Source organism: Miniopterus natalensis, chromosome 8, assembly GCF_054644295.1.
Source record: "Miniopterus natalensis isolate mMinNat1 chromosome 8, mMinNat1.hap1, whole genome shotgun sequence".
NCBI classification, from domain to species: domain Eukaryota; kingdom Metazoa; phylum Chordata; class Mammalia; order Chiroptera; family Miniopteridae; genus Miniopterus; species Miniopterus natalensis.
Genome location: NC_142088.1, coordinates 23,532,930 through 23,551,245, shown reverse-complemented (window position 1 = coordinate 23,551,245; position 18,316 = coordinate 23,532,930). Strand labels below are relative to the sequence as shown.

At 39.9% G+C, this 18,316-nt stretch overlaps 1 protein-coding gene across 3 annotated transcripts; it reads right to left on the bottom strand.

The window, feature by feature from the left end:
- Positions 1-3,750: 3,750 nt before the first annotated feature.
- Positions 3,751-16,089, bottom strand: KCTD18 (potassium channel tetramerization domain containing 18). Of its 3 annotated transcripts, XM_087819681.1 has the most exons (7): positions 15,253-16,089; positions 14,612-14,846; positions 13,038-13,249; positions 10,666-10,859; positions 9,578-9,672; positions 6,524-6,626; positions 3,751-4,860 (listed from the first exon to the last, which is right to left on the bottom strand). In XM_087819681.1, the coding sequence occupies exons 2-7, from the start codon at positions 14,769-14,771 to the stop codon at positions 4,362-4,364; spliced, it is 1,263 nt and encodes a 420-aa protein (XP_087675807.1). In that variant the 5' UTR covers positions 14,772-14,846; positions 15,253-16,089; the 3' UTR covers positions 3,751-4,361. The 3 variants fall into 3 exon arrangements, with proteins under 3 accessions (XP_087675807.1, XP_016077160.1, XP_016077290.1); XM_016221674.2 differs by having other exon boundaries at positions 14,612-16,089; XM_016221804.2 differs by lacking the exons at positions 13,038-13,249; positions 15,253-16,089 and having other exon boundaries at positions 14,612-14,698.
- Positions 16,090-18,316: the final 2,227 nt, after the last annotated feature.

The window sequence follows — 18,316 nt, the reverse complement described above, 5'->3', positions numbered from 1 at the left end:
GCAGAAGGAAGCAATATTTGCCTTCCTCCAACATCAGCAAATACACTACCTTTTCCTTCCGTCATGTGCTGTCTACAGCAAGTTTCTCTTCTAAGCTCCAGGCCCCCAAGTTCACTCCTGGAGCGGAGCAAAACGTTACTAAGGTAACGAGGGCTTTAGGGTAAAAAAAGGAAAATAAAAGTATAAGAAGCAGCATTATAAGATGAAAGTTGTTAAATAAACAAGCAGGGCAGAGTACTGACTGCAGGGTTATCGTACAGTTGTATTTGTCTTAGCCACAGCCTACATCAGAAACTGCTTAGCTAACAAACATAAAACGTGTATGGGCTGTCAGAGGCAACACATGTGAACAAAGGAAAATTAGCTTTGCTGTAAAAATGTGAACCATGTGAATCTCGTGAGGCTGACAGGACTCCAGTGAAAATGGCCCCTCCGGGGCCGTGTCGCCAACCAAATTCTGTGAATACGAAATTCTGAAAGCCCCTGGAAATCAATATTTTCCTGTTAGCTCTCTGTGAAGTTTCCCTTTTTGGCTGTACCACACACTCGAAATCCTGCACTCTTAACTGCAGCCTTCAACAAAGAACCACCCATCCCCTCTTCCCTCCCTAAAGTCAGCAACTTGTTGAGTTTTCAAGGGAGAGTTTTGGCATATGAGGAAATGACCACATTTTCCATAATTAGAAAGTTCCTCGTTCACTTAGGAATACATGCATGTAAATCATTTGAAAATGCTTTACGTTTGCTATGGTAGAAGCCCTTTCCCTTCATTCTGTCCAGCTCATACTTTCTACTTAGTCTCTAACCAGCATCCTAGCAAATGTAGATTCAAGTTACTCAGAGGGACTGCAGGTCTGACAATCCTTCATAAGGCAGCCTTACGTGCACACGAATGTTAGCATCCTTCCCTTTACAGAGCAACTTGTGCATATTCAAAATGGTATTTAAATCTAAATTTTGTCTATGAAGAACTTCTCAGCTAAAGCCAAATGGGACTGTATGCTAAAAATCAAGGTACAGCTGGATAATAATTACACTGTACTTAACCATAGACTAGAAAGTGAGTCAATGATTTTTCAATGTTAGCACTTAGAAAGCGACGGGACTCAGCCTGGAGTGAGGAGGAGACGGCATCAGAGTTCCAGCAGGAGCACTCTCGCGGGGAGCGAGGGGCCCGGCTGCTTTCCGTCCTCAGAAGGCAGGGAACACCCACCAGCCACCTCTCTGGGGTCCTGTGATCTATGTCCCTGACTTACTTTAAACAACTGGACAAGTTCTATAACTGCTCTGGTCACTGTAATTGTGGCCACGAGCAGCGATCAGCACTAAGGAACTCCCACGGGCACCTGTTTGTTCTGACACTAGAAACTCGGCAAGGTGGGAAATCAGTTTCCACGCCCCTGAAGGCTGCTACCAAATACATTTTCTAAAATAACTGGGGGGGAGGGGGTTGCCCTAACTGTTCACCAGGTACAAAGGCGACAGAGTCCATCAAGCAGGAGACAGACATGTCATCCAATACTTAATACTTTCTGCTCAAAAACTTTAAATATTAAATTCACATTTTACATCCGCTTCCTCCCTCTAGCTTGTCCTTTGGCCAGGGATGTTGTGTCATCCTGCAGAGATCAGATTATGGGGCTAAAAGGTGTGTGTGCTGGGGTGGAGGGGTGCAGGCTGTCGTTATTTTACAGCCTTAGTTTTCCTGAACCTCATTTTCTTGATCTTTAAGGACGTAAAAGACGAGCTTCATTATGTTGTTGTCTGAAACTAAAAAGCATAATGAACACAATGAAATAAAATATATAAAAAATACCTTATAAACTGTAACATAAGGCAATACTGAAACAAAACCATTTAAAACTATAAACAAAACAAATCCTACAGTAGGTTCCTATTGCCAGCCTCAGGCTCTCCACGATGTTAACTAACCAGTTTTCAAAAGAGAGTTATCTGGAAGAGCATAATCAGTTATCTTTTTTAATGTGAGCAATACCTAATATCCTACTTACCATTAAAAATTTCTATTGTGTCCTGATTCAACTATTACATAAACTTACTCCTCCAAAGTAATGATACTGAATCACTATTTATAAAGCATGCTTTCCCTTTTTTAATTTTATTTTTTCCAGGAAGAGCAATGGGTTATGATGAGTCACCAACTCTTTTATATGTACAGGGTCTGGTATTAGGAAAAGTGTTTTCATGGGAAATTAACCTAAACACCAGGGAACCACGTCCAAGTTAAAGTTTGGTTCAAATCACTCCAAAATTCTGAATTTGACTTTGACTCCTGATGAACACGATGAAATAAAAGACATGAAAATACTTTATAAACTGTAACATAAGGCAATACTGAAACAAAAACATTTTAAAAATATACCCATATGGGACCATTTGTTCCTTCCCACCTCAGTGGCACCATAGCCCAGTAGTTATTCCAAAAACTCTCTTTTTGTAAAGGCTAAACATGCTAAACAGATTACTCCTTAAACTACCTGATGCAAAAAATGAAGGCTGTTGACTGATTAATCTTCAAGATGTTTCCTTTCCAGATAAATGTTTATGTGTAAACATTATTTATTAGTAGTATAATATTTTCTTATATGAATCAGCGATTCAAAAGGTCCTAGCTCAAGCAATATTAATAATGTCGTCATTAAAAATTCTCAAAATTCACTGTGGTCTTTGATTTTCAGAATGCCTGGATTCTCTATAATAGTATTTTTCAAAAGTAACTGAGTATTTTATATATTCTACAAGGAAATGTCATTCATGACTCTTCAGTTAAATATTCATTTTTTTCTAGCCATATAAACCACCTATTTTAAAAGGCTGCTGGTATTTGGATAGCTACCCAAAATTGGCTTAATTATTTCATACATTACCTACACAGGAAAGCCATTTGGTAAGCAGAAATAGACAACCTATACAAACTCACAAGATTTCAAACTACTAAAGGGCCCCAATGCTTAAGCATAGGCATAGTAATAGAAAATGGCACTTTTTATGAAAAAGTTTTACTTTATTTTGTAAAAGTAATGTTTTAAATATAGTTACTTTACTCTTTCAAAATAATGCAAGTACAATGATAGAGTAAAAAGTGCTCTGCTTTATGAACTTACTTTTAACATACTGAAGGTGTGCTGCTCACTGGAGGCAGCCATATGATCCAATCATAGAGCAAAATATGTATGAGTAAACACACAACTGAACAGTTGTGAAAAATAGATGATTAATCAAAATATTCTGTGTAAAAATACTAAATTCAAGTTATGTGGAAATTTTATGCAAAAAAAAATCATATTGTATAAACAGAATGACTCTTCAATGGTCATTTCTGAAAAACAAAACTCTAGTTAAAAAGTTGAACTTATAACTTCTCTTTTTCAAAGCATTTTCAAAACCACACCATTCAAATTAAAATAAAAATATTTTAATAATTTATTCCAAAGAGATGTTATATAGTTCTTATTCCAAGAAATCTTCTTATGATGTATAAATAAATCTGCTAACGGAAAAAAGTAAAAAATGCCAATCCAGGCCCTGGCCAGGAAGCTGGGTTGCTTAGAGTGTCATCCCTATAAGCCAAGGTTACAGGTTTGATCCCTAGTCAGGGGACAATCAGGAATGAACCAATGAGTAAGTGGAAAACAAATCAATGTTTCTCTCTCTCTAAGATAACAAATAAATAAATAAATAAATAAATAAATAAATAAATAAATAAATAAATAAATAAAGAAGCCGGTCTAGAAAAGAGAACAGTTTAATTAAGTGAAAGTCAAAGTGTGATCTCAAATTATCTTTTTTCCCTCCCCATCATTTCTTTTCATGTTGCCTTCTGAGGCTGAGAGTAACTTGTAGTAGTTCACCTTGATCTACGTCTTCTCTCATGTCTCTCTTGGTTGTGATATAGGCCAGGGAAGCACTAAATCACCCTCTCTACTCACCAGGCAGGAAGATCTAAGTCTAGACTCACTCCTATCCCTGGGCTGCAATGAGTAACATTACAGAGTGTGTAAAGTCTATCACTAATTGAGCAACAAAGTAAACTTCTCTAGTGATGACTTTGCTGTACTGTTTTGTTGCCTTAATACCAAGTAACCATTAAAAACCTGAAATTCAAACTGTCTGTGGACAAACAATCATTTAAAAGTTGGGAAAGTGAGAAGTAACTATAGCGCCAACCACCTAAAGTCTCCCCTCTTCCATTCTCATGCCACACAATTTATTTTTCCCGTAATTATCCTGAATACAAACACTTTAGTTTTCACCTTTACTGCGTCAACAGTGTCACTTATTTATATCAACCAGGCTGGAAGCTCTGGGAGGCAAACAGAACATCTGGAGTCCCGCCTCCTTCAATCAGCCTTGCCCTGTCCATTTTCAGTCCGCACACCCGAGGTGCGCGCTTCCGCGGGGGGCGGCGCGGAGCCCCCCGAGGGCGTGGCTGCTGGGCAGGCGGGCACGGGAGGCCCGGTGGCACACAGTGGAGTCCGCTTCAGCTTGATCACTCGGCGTGGGGCGGCCTTCGTGTCCGACAGCAGAACCTTAGCTGGAGGGGGGTGCGCGGCTCCATTTTCAGCGTTCCGGGGCCCGTGGGAAGCCGGGGCGCGGCCCGGAGGCTCAGTGCCCGTCGGGGCTTTCGCCGGAGCGGAGCGCTGGGCTGTCCCTCCGCAGGAAGGCTGGTTCGCCGTGGCCGGGGCCCCGGCCTGGAGGGCACTAGTGGGAGACACCCTGACCGAAGCCGAGTTCTTGACCTTAATTTGGGTGCTGGTGGAAGGGCCCAAAAATCTAACAGGCTTAGGCCCAGCCTTACAGTTCACACCTTCTTCCTGCTCCCCCGGCGCCGCCAGCCTCCTGTGAACACAGAAGCACGCCGCTGTCAGCAGTTACTGCCCGGGAACCGGCGCAGCCACCTCCACAGTTCACCTTGACGGTGAGCAGAAAGGTTTTCTCATCTCCCACCATGGGCGATAAGGAAATTGGCAAGTTTATAAAAGATTGTTTCAACTTGAATACAAACTTTTAAAAATCACATACAATGCCAACAAGTTCAAATTTGGAAATGTGAGAATCATACAACATATTGCTCTGTTCCCGAGAATCCTGATGTGATCAAAGGATAACCAGAAATATCCCAAGTTATTCCTCCCAGAGATTTACTGAGGGAAAAAAGGGTTTCACAGTCAAATAAACTTGAGAAATGCTGCTGCACATTTTATTCCCCTCTTGGAGTTTTAAAATCTGTATGAACACAGAAAGGTTATGAGAAAGCCTACAGTAAGGACACCTGCTTAACTCTGGTGGGTCTGTTTTCCAATCACTCTGTCATGAAACCTTGGGCACCCGTAAAATTAGCATTCTATGGGACACATTTTGGGATCCGCTGGAACAGTCAAGCCCATGGTAATCAGATACCTTTTGAATTTGAGAAGGAGTGGGCAAAAATGATGCTTAATAAAATTCCAGAGGGAAGACAACAAACACAGAGAGTCTCCATAACATCATTCCTGCTGCTCTGTTTTCTGTGCACATCTTCCACTGGACTCTAGACAGAGCTTCCTCATCATGGCACTACTGCCATTTGGAGATGGATAATTTTTTGTTGCGGAGGCTGCCCTGTGCGTTCTAGGACGTTTAATGACATCCCTGGCTTCCACCCACATTCCCTATTCCACAACGTGACAACCAAAAACGTCTCCAAACACTGCCTAATATCCCTGGGGGACAAAACCACCCCCAGCTGACAACCACTGCTCTAGACCCAAATAGCACTTGCTAACTATAGGTTCAATGGGAAAAATAAATAATGATAGCAAAATGAGGGCATTTAAGAAAAAATATCTGTTTTAACAAGAGATTAACTACTAAAAAGTGAATAAACTTGGCTTTTCTAAGAAAGATCCAGAGAGCAATCTGAAATTCCATAGGAGAATTGAATCAAGATCTAGAGCAGATGATCCAGAACATGTGAAAGCCATGAATAATTCCAAGACAATAAGAGAAAGGTGATTTTAAATGTATTTAAAACAGTGAAGGACAAAGATGTAGGGTGAATATAATGCTAATAATTTTACAGAACACAAGAAAATACCATTAAATTAAAATGCTATTTGTGGCAACAAGATAGAGAAAGGAATTCAGAATAAGTCATAGGAAATTTCAAATATTAAGTATAATAAATATTTTGTCACTATTGCCAATGAAGCCTGATTTCACTTTTGTGGGGAAAAAGTACTTACCACAACATTCCCACTGTCTCCACTAGTATTATTAAAAGCATAAACTCCCAAAAAGAACATACTATAATGCAGCTTTAGAGCATTATTTGCATCTTTTACATAGTTTTGGTAACTGCATTTATCAAGATTTGTATTTCGGTGGTAGGGCAGAATATTCATCTAGGGGGTTATAGGCTTAGTAAGGTCAAGAACTATTATTCATTCCCCCAATAAAGTCAGTAAAAACATAGGTCACAGATAAAAAACAAAAATCCAAAAACATCAAGAGCACAGATAACCTCTTTCGAATCGGAGCCATGTGACGCAGGCTTCCAAGTAAAGGCCGCTCTTCCAGAGTCCAACATTCTATCAGCTCGTGAGGCACTCGCCAGTAGCTAACACCTGGAAGATAAAAAGATATAATTCAGAGAGCCTTTGTCCACTGCAAAATGTTCAGAAACACAGTTTCACATAAGATGAGCCAGAAAGAGCATTTGAGGTTCATGCTCCCGTTTGACGAAGGGAAATGTACATAGCAAGTGTTCCCACAAGGAGCCAGGGCAGTGGCACAGCTCATGACCTAGGTCTAGGAAGGGCTGGCTACCAGCCCCAGCTCTGCCACTGATAAACGGCAGGTCTTATATGGGCCCCAGGCAATTGGTGTGTGCTGATTAAAGGGGGCAGGCTCTGGAGCCAAGACTGCCTGGGTCTGAATCCCACTTCTGTCACTCACTAATTACGTGACCTTAGGAAAGTTAACTTTTCTGTACCTAAATTTTCTCATCTGCAAAATGTTGACAATTATAAAACATACCTCACAGGATTGCTGTGATAATTAAATGAGTAAATAAATATAAAATGCTTACGACAGGGCCTGGCACAGACTAAGTACCCAAGATCACTGACTTCTACAAAGCATACAACTGCTTTTAACTTTCAGAAAGCATGTAAGGAGCATCACTGTTATTAATAAAGTTCTGGAAGGCTTGTGGAAAGCCATAAGTCAGGAAACAGAAGTAAGAGAAAGGCCAATTAGAAGGAAGAAGACAGTTATTGTTATTTGAGAACAATATGTCTTTTTAGAAAACTCAAAAGAGTCAACTAAAGGTATTTTAAACGATGAGTTTGGCAGGCTAAAATAGCTGGATACAATATATGTAAACAAAGAGCAGCTTACTTATGATAAATTAATTAGAAATTATAGCAGGAAATACCATTCACTATAGTAATAAATAAAACAAAAAATAGCTAGGACTGCCCTACCAAGAAATGCTTGAGTGTTGTATGAAGAAAACTGCTAAAATATATTTATCCACCCATCCAGCCATAAAAAATGAAGACATGAAGATTATGTTGAGACACATGATGGTCCTGAATGGGAAATCTGAATGTTATAAAGATGTCAGTTCTTCGATTACATTGTAAGTTTAACACAATTCCTACCAAAATACCAATAGGACTCTTTGGGAATCTCGAAATGATTCTAAAATTCCTTTGAAAGAATAAATAGGTAAAATGGCCAAGAACATTTTGGAAAGTAGAGGTCATTAAAGAGATGAGGCTAACTCTGTTTGATAGTGAAACATGATGTAGATAATAATAAGAATAAACGTGTTTCTGCTGTAAGGATAGATGCAGAGATCAAGAGTAAACCCCAAAGAAGTTATAAGAATAAAAATAGTATGTAATAAGAAAGTCACATAGTTGATTAACTAAGTATCAACGAAAAAAGAGATAGACTATTTAATATGTAATTGAGAAGTATGCTTGAGAGAAAAACAACTTTAACCTCACATCATTTATCAAAATAATCCCAGGTAGATTTATGAATGAAAAATAAAACTACAGTAAACTAAAAGGAATTTTTAGGAAATAATTAATTTCTTAGTAGGGAAAGAAATGGTAAGCTTAAAATAAATTATAAAACTAAATTAATAAATTTGATTATATAATATGTAAAGTATAACTTTAAAGCAAAAATATTAAATTAAAAGACTAATAAAAAACTAGGATAAATAATGTTACATTAACTTGAAAGAGAGTATCTTTGATACAGAGGTTTATTTTAATTGATTAGAAAATCAACTCCATCTCTCCTCTATGAATAAGTGTGCAAGGTTCATGAGCATAAAATTCCCAGGAAGGGAAATAACATACAGTAAGAGGTTCCAACTCATTTATCATGAAATATACATTAAATGGCAACTATTTCTTTATATGCCAGATTAGTAAAGATCTCATATGTTCTTGGCAGGAGTAAAAATTAATATTACTTTTTTGAATATAATCAGTACATATCAGTAGCATCAAAATTGTTCATGTCCTTTCACCCAGTAATTCTACTTCTAGGACTCTAGAAGGCAGAAAGGATTATGAACAGAGATGTCCAATTAAGCATTGGTCATCATAGGTAAAGAAAGAAAAACAATCTAAATGTCTATAAGAGAGGGTTAAATACATTTTGGAACATTTATGGACTAATATAGCTATTCAAATTATTTTGAATAACTTTTTACATAGATGAATGCCCACAGTAAAATAAGAAATGATCAAAAGCAGGAAAGAAAATTAAATGTAAAGTATTTTTAATTATGTACATATCATGTGACTGGAAAAAAGACTAGAATGAAATACATCAAAGAACATAAATCATGATTCCTAATTTTAGGATTAGACATGCTTTTGATTTTCTTGTATACATTTTTCTATATTTCCAAAGTTTTATGTGATGAATGTGAATTACTTTATAGGGAGGAAAAAATAAAAGTTTTAAAAACAAACAGTGGTATATCCATACAATGGGCCACTACTTAGCATAAAAAGGAATGATCATTGATACATATATCAACATGGATGAATTTTCAAAGCATCATGCTATTCCATTTATATAACACTCTGGAAAGCAGCTTGGTAAAAATGAGCAAATTTCAAAGTGTGCATTTAAAGATTATTTTAATTGTTTCATAAGAGCTCTGTAGACACTTTACCAGCATAATTTCCATTTCCTCTCTCTTTTTTTTTATTATTATACATTATATGCTTAATTTAGAGGTACACTTTCTAGGACAATGCTAGGTACGTAGTAGGTGCTACGTAAACTCTTGTTTAATTGCACTAAATAAGCATAACTAACAGAATTATAGGTTACTGAATTATAAACTATTAATAATATCTAATTCACAGGGTTTAAAGATTTGTAAGTAAATTATCTCAGTGTTACCATGAAATGACAAATACCTAGACCCACACACAAAAAAATACTTTCTCAAAAAAAGAAGTGCATATTTAAGCTTACTTTGTCTTACTAAGGATAAGTCTACCTTCTGCCATGAAATAGAAGAATGGTACTATACCTTTTCCTTCCCAGGCATCAAAGGCATCCATCATTTTCTTCAGTTCTGCTACTGAATAATAGCTCCAAATGTACTGAACATTATTTCCCGCCTCTCTAGAAACATTGAAAAAGGTAATGAAAATATCCTACCTAGGTATGAATGTATGTGTATGAATATATATATACTTATATATATAGTTAATAGACAATAAGTGCTTGTTCATTAAGGAGAAGGTATGTTTTGTGAACTTGAAGCACATATATAGTACTATATGAGTATAATATACTATATGAATATGCTAACCTACAGTTGATCTCTTTTTACTGTAGTAAAATATTTGTTAATTTCACAATATAGACCATGCTGACAAATCAACAAACTTCAATAAAGTTAGAAAAGACTCAACTTCGACTAAAACTTTCCTGGCACTTTGCCAGGCAGTTATATAGAAACATCTCTGCCTATAAAGAATTCCGAAAATGATGACATATTTAACCATCTAAAAAACAAACTCATGTACTCATGCATTAGTCACTAATATGTGCCCAATTCAGTATCCCAGAGAATTTTTGAAAATTTGCTAAGTTAATTGACCAGTGTAAATAAGATTATAGGGAAAGTATTAAGAGAATAACCCTTAAGAATTTAACATGTTCAAGTTGTAGAATTTTAAGGCAGGGAGGGACTAGGAAAGTTTTCCATCATTTCTCAGACCAGGATACTAATGCACAGGCTAGTTCTCGGTCATTCAGTGGGCCTACTGATTCCTTGGCGAGTGCTTCTGCCCCTAGACTATACTCAAGACACCCAGGCATGTGGCTTTGCTTTTCTTTCTTTATAAAGCCTCGCAGGGGATTCTGATGTCCATTCCCACTGAGAACCACAGTACTAGCCCACACAGATGGCCCATAGTTTATACATATATGAAATGGCCTTATTAGAACTCCTCCTGAAGCAGGCCTATCTTGACAGCTCCAAAGGCTCATTCTGCTTGTCGGGGGTGCTGATGGTCTTTCCTAGTCAACCATATATTCCATTCAGTAACACCTCTTAGAAAAGACCAAGACTTAATTTTGCTCCTTTTTCATTTTTAAATATGGACATACCTTTTAAAAATGCTTTTACTGTGAATTCTTCCTCCCAGCTGCTTATCAATAGCATCTGTTCCATCAGTTTTTGTGGAATATACACCAATAATTCTACTCTCACAGCTTGCACCAGATGTGTTAAGATAGTGGAGAACCCAAACTGTTGGTTTATTGCAAATCAAACCATATGAATCACAGAAGTCTGTTAAAGCCTGGAGAAAAATAAATAAATAAATAAATAAATAAATAAATAAATAAATAAATAAATAAAGATATAGATATATTTGAATTTAACTCTGGAATTTAACTCTGGAAAGTAATTTTTAATAAAAAAGTTAATTTGCTATTACTTTCATATAAAGCTGCAATTTCAGTTGATCACGAGGGAAATAAAAAGATTATACCTGGTCTTTAAAAACCAAACATGCATGTGTTAAATTTGGGGTACAGGGCAAATCACAAAAAGGCACCATCCAAAAACCCAACACCTTTTCATCTAGAGAATCCTGTTCCACATGGAAATTACATTTTATTTCCTCCTTCTTTAACCTCACTACCAACATCACTTTTAATTTTTAAATCTTCATATAATAACTATGAATTATACCTTTTTACTTTTCCCTCTGTTTTCCTCAAATTTCCCACTTGACTCAATCTTCCTTTCACCTTCTACTGACCAGCCCCATCACTGATGCTTATTTTTAAATCCAAATCCAATCATAGATTAATCAGATTTTAACTTGCTCTTTTACATTGCAAGATATGAATATATGAACTCAACACATACTGTCTGAACTAATTTGGCACTTATCTACCTATTCATTCATTCTCTTGAATATTAAGTATCTACTATGTGCTGAGCACTGTCTAAGGTCCTGGAGATATAATGGTGAACAAGAGACAGAGTCCTAGCCCTCCTAGAGTTTACAGCTAATGCAGCAGAAAGCATTAAATAAGCCATCAGCACACAATGTCGTGATACCAGGTGAGCCTACAAGGTGCTAAGGGGCACAGAGCAGGAAGGCTCCCTGGGAGAAATGGCACCATTATTGCTGTGAGCACCCTGAGGACAGGCACTTTTGTCTGTTATATCTCAAGTGTCTGGAATAGTGCCTGAAAATAAAGGAGATGCTTAATATTTACTGACTCAGTGAATGAAAATAGGACCCTGACATGTCTTGCATTTTCACTTAATATTGCTATCTAACTCCTGTATTGGCTTTTAACTTTATCTGCACATCTATGAGAATTCCCAAATATATTATAAACTGTTCAAGGGCAAGAACTATATGTTGTATTTCTTTGTGTCCCACACAATCTCTAGAACAGTGCTCCATATGCCAAAAACATTTGAAATAAATATGTGTTGGCAGATAGAATGAATGTAGCATGCTATGTCCTTTTTGCACACAAACCAGGAATAAAAGACCAGAGTTGGAACTTCAAAAGATGAACATTAACCCACTCCAACCTTCCAGTCAAGCTTTATTAGCCCCATTCTGCAGATGGGGCAAAAAGCCACCAAAAAACTACCTAACAACTCAATTCATAAATAACTTCAAGAGCAGAACCCATACAATCATGCAAATTCCTGGCTGGGATCTGGAACCAAATGAACTTTCTCTTTCTGTTGCACTCCTAATAGCCATAGCATCAGATTGCTCTCCCAAACACTGATATCCAAATCAAAGACTTCACACCAATTTAGATCAGTTTTCACGATTAACAATGATCTAGGAAAGATATTTTTCTTAGATGTCTGAAGCTGCTAATTAATAGGAAACATAGTACTTATCAATAAGGCAAAAACAGATTTTAAATAGTAAAGATCTTTAAAATGATTTAAAATAAAAGCATCTTTAAAAAAATTTACTGATCTCAAAGTGAATTAATCAAACTGATGTTCTAACTTAGTAACAAACTCTACACTCACTAAATCAGGTAAGAGATTTTACACAATCTTTTATTTATTATGACCATTCTTTTAAAAAAAAAACAATTTCAACAAATAAAATACTACTACTATACCCTCACATACTACAGTATAGCTCTTAAATTCAAAAAGGACTTCAACAGAAGAACAGTTCTATAAAGTAGCCATCAAAAAGTGTTAAATCTTCAATGAAGAATAAAAACTCCATAAACCTTTCAGTGGCAATGTAATGTACTTTCCTAAAATAGAATTTTTGGCCTTAAAAAATGATTAATAGTCATTAAGAAATGTGTCTTCAAAAATTATAAAAAAACTAAAGCTGTCTAATGTTTGATTTATGTAACAACACAGGCTATGCAAAATAACACATTGTTTTGTGCATAAAAAATTTATATATATATATATATATATATATGTACACATATATATATTTTAAAACTTAAGAAAATGCCAAGACCTTTTTAAGTTCTATATTTGACCTTAAAGAATATGTCTCCATTTCATTAGCCAAGTGGTCAGACAGGCTGTAAGGATAAGGGATGCCAAAGTAATCAGCCTCTTCCTGTAGAGCAACTCGGGTTTGCTCATCTGTGGGAATGTGAACTTCTCCATGAAGATAATCCAAAAGGTATTTAAATAGATGTCCATCACGGTCAATAACACAAGCCCCTAGAAAATATTCAGTTCAAAAATAATTGCAGATACATATGACCATTGACAAAATTTCAACATGTCAAACTAAAATCAGATTGAGGTAGAAATGTTTCTCTCAAGAAAGTTCACATTCAGTGTTCAAATAGGTTTAGTCAAACTTTGTGATCATCCGTATTCTCACCTACCATACAGGAAAATGTATTCTGAGCTCCACTTGGAATTTTGGATGCAATGACCATATTCCCACTAAACCCCCTGCAAAAGCCATGGAGATCTCAGACTACTGGTGGAAATGGAAGCTTACCCCTAACTTCAGCCCAGATGGGCCAGGAAAGGCCTACGGAGTTTCTCTCTAATGAGGGCTTGCAGGGTGCTTGCTATTATGTCCAGTGTTTGTGTTGATCTGTAGCCCCAACATATAAACCAAGGGTTCCCAGCTCCAGGCATGCCATGTGTTTGGATTTATTAAATTAGTCCCTTTTTACTGTGAAAATCTAAGCTTTAAAAAGCAAATGCTATGCTGGTACTACTTTATGATAAAAGGCTTTTCTTAGGCAATTTAGCAGAATTTAAAAAACACAATTCTGTATGAGGTTACTCAGTAATTCTTTTTCTCCTTTGATTAGTTTAGAAAAGAAGGGATTAAGAAGGTAAAACTTAGGGACAGAAAAAAACTCAATCTCTGCTTATGATCCTTCACCAGCAACCTTTCTGTCCAGATGGACATCAAGCCCTAGTCACCAGCCATCGGTGAGTTTTCCATGCCTTCAACTGCCATTCAGCTGGCAAAGCAATCTCTTAAGATCCAGGATTTACTAGCAGCCCCTCATGCTCAAGACCCATCAAGCTCTCTCTTCTAACACAGAAGCAAGAATGGGTTCCACGAGCCCCAGAACTTCTAAGGTGTGCAAAAAGCCTTACTTACAGCTAGACTAGGTGACGAATTTAACTCTAACTCTACACTAACAATGACAGCCCTGTCAATTATGAGGGCAACTGCTTTTTCCAGGAATACATATTTTATAACTTGAAAAACACAGAGAAGCTAATATATTTAATCAGCCTCAATACCTTTACCCATGGAGTTGCATGAATGTAACAATTTTCAAAATATAATTAATCCCTATACTTAAGTCATGATTGGCCTTCACACACTCTCACTGTTTGTCAACTTTCAGCAAGAGCATCACAGATTCTAGAAACTGGTATTTAATTTCTCCATGTATTTAATAAATCTCCATACAGTCCTAATGATTTCACTCATTAGTAAACTAATCTAATCTATTTCATTGTAATTAGTAAAGTCAAAGGGAATTTAAACTACACTCCTATTTTAATGAATATTCATGATCATGCTTAAAGATTGTAGATATTTACCTGATTCATCTGTTTTTAGAGGAAAACGACCACTGAACATGGATGCCAGCATGGAGTCCTTAAATCGGCACAAGGACTCACGCCTGGCTGTGTAAATACAGCCACCTACATTCAGTCGAAGAATATCTAATATCTCTTCTTCTGACTTATGATCTTCCATTGCTCCCACCAACGCCTGAATTTTTTCCTTGAAACACTTTCAGAAACTGCAAACAATGGTGGTCCTGGTCCCTCTCTATAAAAACAAAGGACAATCACCACTGGCATTTTCAACAATAGACAATAAAATAAATATATTTTAATGTAATTTCAAATAAATTCCTCAGCACTGGCAATATTGAAGGACTTTATACAATATGAAGGAAGTTTGAAATATGCTGAGAACCTAGAAAACTCTGGTTCAGATGATTTGTAAATAATAATAAACTATTATCAATGAAATCACAGCTGTTGAGATGACTGTTTAAAGAATTAAGCAACATAATGCATTGTCTGTCATACATAAAGCAAAGGTGAGGTGTGCTTATGATCTTCAACATTCATAAATCTTTTTAAATTACAATGAGTCTGAGGGAGCTGTTTAGACTGCAGAGGACATCAGTGTGTAGCATGGGATGAGGCTGCTGGGCTCTGCCACTTACTAGCTCTGGGACCTCAGGCAAACACTTGTCTTCCTCTGCCTGTGTCTTCATCTTCAGAATGGAGGGAGGGATGGTGCCTACCTCCAAGGACTATCAGAGACATAATTGATAAAACATATAAAAAGCATATAGAACAGTCTCTGACTCAAAGTTAGTCCTTAATAAGTGATAAATATTACCTATAATGATATAAATTTTGCCATAAGGTGTATACTAGGGACTTGATATTGGCTCTGGAGATTTAAGGAAACAAAAGAACAGAAATTATTAGCAATGCTAATTGTAATTTCTAAGTTAGGTGACTAAGGAAGATACAATTTATCAACTGAGATCTTAATTCTATATATGCCAGTGGCCAGACTGGTCCAGAAGAACAAATAACATCTCTAAATCATCTCACTTCTTCACTCTGAAATGGCTGAAGCTTTATGAAAATTTTAAGAATTTGATTTCTTAATCTATCCTAGGAATAGATGACCCAGAGGTGACTGTGGCATTTCTGTGGAACCTAGAACACCACCGTGATGAAAGAGGTGCTCCCGATTGAGATCCACCATTTCTGCACATTCCATAAGCAAGGGTAAAGTGGCTGCCAAGAGGCTCAGCTACACCCATGGAAATTCGCTTTCACTATGTGGTCAATTAAGATCCTTTCCTTAGATATTCCAGTTTATCCAGTCTCCAATGAAAGGGGGAAAGGAGGCCGTTGGCGTGAGGAAAACCATGTGTGTCAGTAGACAGAAGCTATTACGGACCAATGGTCCAGCCTTCAAAAACCACTGGTGGATGTCACTTCCTGCACTACCTATAGGTCCTGGGAGCAGCCCCCGAAAGATCCAAATGCGAGAACCCCCTTTGCGGCATCAGATGGAACTGGTCCTGCTGCCCCGGTTGCCATCTCCCTGGAATCTTATCTATTCTTCAAAGCCCCAGGCAAAGCCTGCTGCTGGCATAACCTTCCCAATCACCCCCAAATTAGAATCTTTGCAGTTCTCCAAATAAACTTTGTACCTCTGTCTACATTTTACCTCACTTGTTTAACCCCTGGTTTGACCCCTAGTTTGGGGGAGGATAAGCCCTTGGAGGGCAGGGCCTGTGCCACTCTAATTCCCATTTACTGAGTGCTCAGTGTGCCAGCCACCGTAGGAAACGCCTGACAGGCGCTACCGAATGCACACAAAGGCCCACTGGACAGGGCTCCCGAGCCTGCGGGCAGAGGAGGACACTGGGGAGGACAGGGCGTGGCGGGTGCAGGGCCCCCACGGAGGCCGGCTGCCAGCAAGGGGCAGCTCCCCCGGATCCAGCTCCGCGGACCAGCTCCAGGGGCTGCCTGCTGCGCCCACGCCGCCTCCTTCAGCGCTGCTGCGCCAAGGATCCTGACCCGGGCCTGCAGCGAGCATCGCAGGGGCGCCGCGGCACCCCGAGGGCACGGGCTTGGGGGGCACCCTGCTCAGCCTCCCCTAAGGCAGGGGGCCATCACCATCCCAAGCCCGGTCCCGGACCCCATCCTCAGGTGCACCCGCTTGGCTCCCTGCTGTGTGGGAAGCGTCCCCAAAGTGCGGTCCTGGGACCACCTGTATCAAAACCATCGGGACCGCCCGTGGAAATGCAGATTCCCGGGCCAGGGCGCGGAGCCCGGGCCGGAAAGGAGGAGGAGGGGTCGGGAGTCCGCCCGCGGACCCAGTTTGAGAAGCGCTGCTCGGGGACCTGGCGCCTCTCCCACGGGGTGGGGTGAAAAGGGGCTGGGGCGCCAGCAAGCCTCGCCGCAGCCTCCCCGCGGCGCGGCGGCCACGGGGCCGACCCGAGCCGAGCCCAGGGCCCAGGCCGCCGTGTCAGCAGCGCGGCCGGGCCTTTCTCGGGGCGCCCCGCCGCCTCCCGGGGCCGCGGCCACCCGGAGCCCGGGTCCTCCGCGCGGGCGAGACCGGGTAGGCAGCCTCCCCGACTGACCTGCGGCCCGCCCGGCCCTCGGAGCGGCCGCCAGACACTGCGGGGCCCCACTCGGAAGTGGGCGCCTCCTCCGCTGCTCGGCAACTCGACGGGCAGCGCGGCCCCAGCGGCGCCCCCGTGCGGCCCCGCCCGGCAGCGGCGCCCGGGACACGCCCGCCCCGCCCTGGAGCTGGCCCCGCCCAGCCAGCGCCCCGCCCCGGAATGGTCCGCCCCGCCTGCGTTCCGCCCCGGCCCCGTCCGGCCCCGCCCGCGTTCCGCCCCTTTACTGGTCCGCCGGGCCGGTGGCCGCGGCCTGCCACGCGGGAGAAGGGGGCGGGAGTCAGGGGGCTCGGCACACCCTGCGGGGAAAGGAAAGGCCGCCAGAGAGTCACGGGCTGGACGCCGGGGCCGCTGCTTTTCAGTAGGAAGAAAAGAACAGCGAGGTTGCGGTGGTCCGGGGTCATTTGATGAGTGGTAAGAGTTAGAATGCGTTAGGTTTTCGCACCCCTCGGCGAGGGCCCTTCCCTCCAAACTGGGCTGCTCAGGGCCAAGGTTTAGTAATACTGGACTGCAAGAGGAGTCCATTTGGATAGTATTGGGGGTTTGCAAGGCTGTTTCACACAGAGCATGTTTGTTTAATATGTGAAACAACCCTATAATTTTATTCTCTTAGAGCAGGTAAAATTGAAACAAGAGCCAATATTTCTGTGCACCTGACATTCTCCAAATCCTCTGTATGCTCTGTTTAATTTCCTCATAACAATAACCCCGAAAGAGTTCTTTCATTTTCCAGGTGCACCCTACCTTATGCAAAAGACTTTGCTAGATATTTCAAGAACAATAAAACACAGTCCTGTTTTCAAGGTACTTTCTCTGAGTCCATAATAACTGGTTCTTAATTCCTCTGGGTCTTATAAAGGAATAAGCCAATGAGAGGTAAACCCACCTGCCACCTCAGATATTAATAGTCAGGTGAGAGATGGAAGGTTTATTTAACCTATAAGTATTGACCACTAGCTATGGACCAGGCTGAATACACTATTACAATTCACAGTGATTATGTAACAGTTATGAATTCTGTTCACCAAATAACTCAGCAACACATTTACAAAGCAAAAATAAAATCATAGCACATGCA

Bases quoted from the DNA above. Each gene is read 5' to 3' on its own strand.
- KCTD18 (XM_016221674.2), bottom strand. From the start codon at position 14,771: ATGGAAGATCATAAGTCAGAAGAAGAGATATTAGATATTCTTCGACTG. The intron at 13,250-14,611 runs GTAAATATCTAC...AATATTTTCTAG, and splicing joins TCTAAAAACAGATGAATCAG to GGGCTTGTGTTATTGACCGT. The intron at 10,860-13,037 runs GTCTTGGCATTT...ATTTTTCTCCAG, and splicing joins CAAATATAGAACTTAAAAAG to GCTTTAACAGACTTCTGTGA.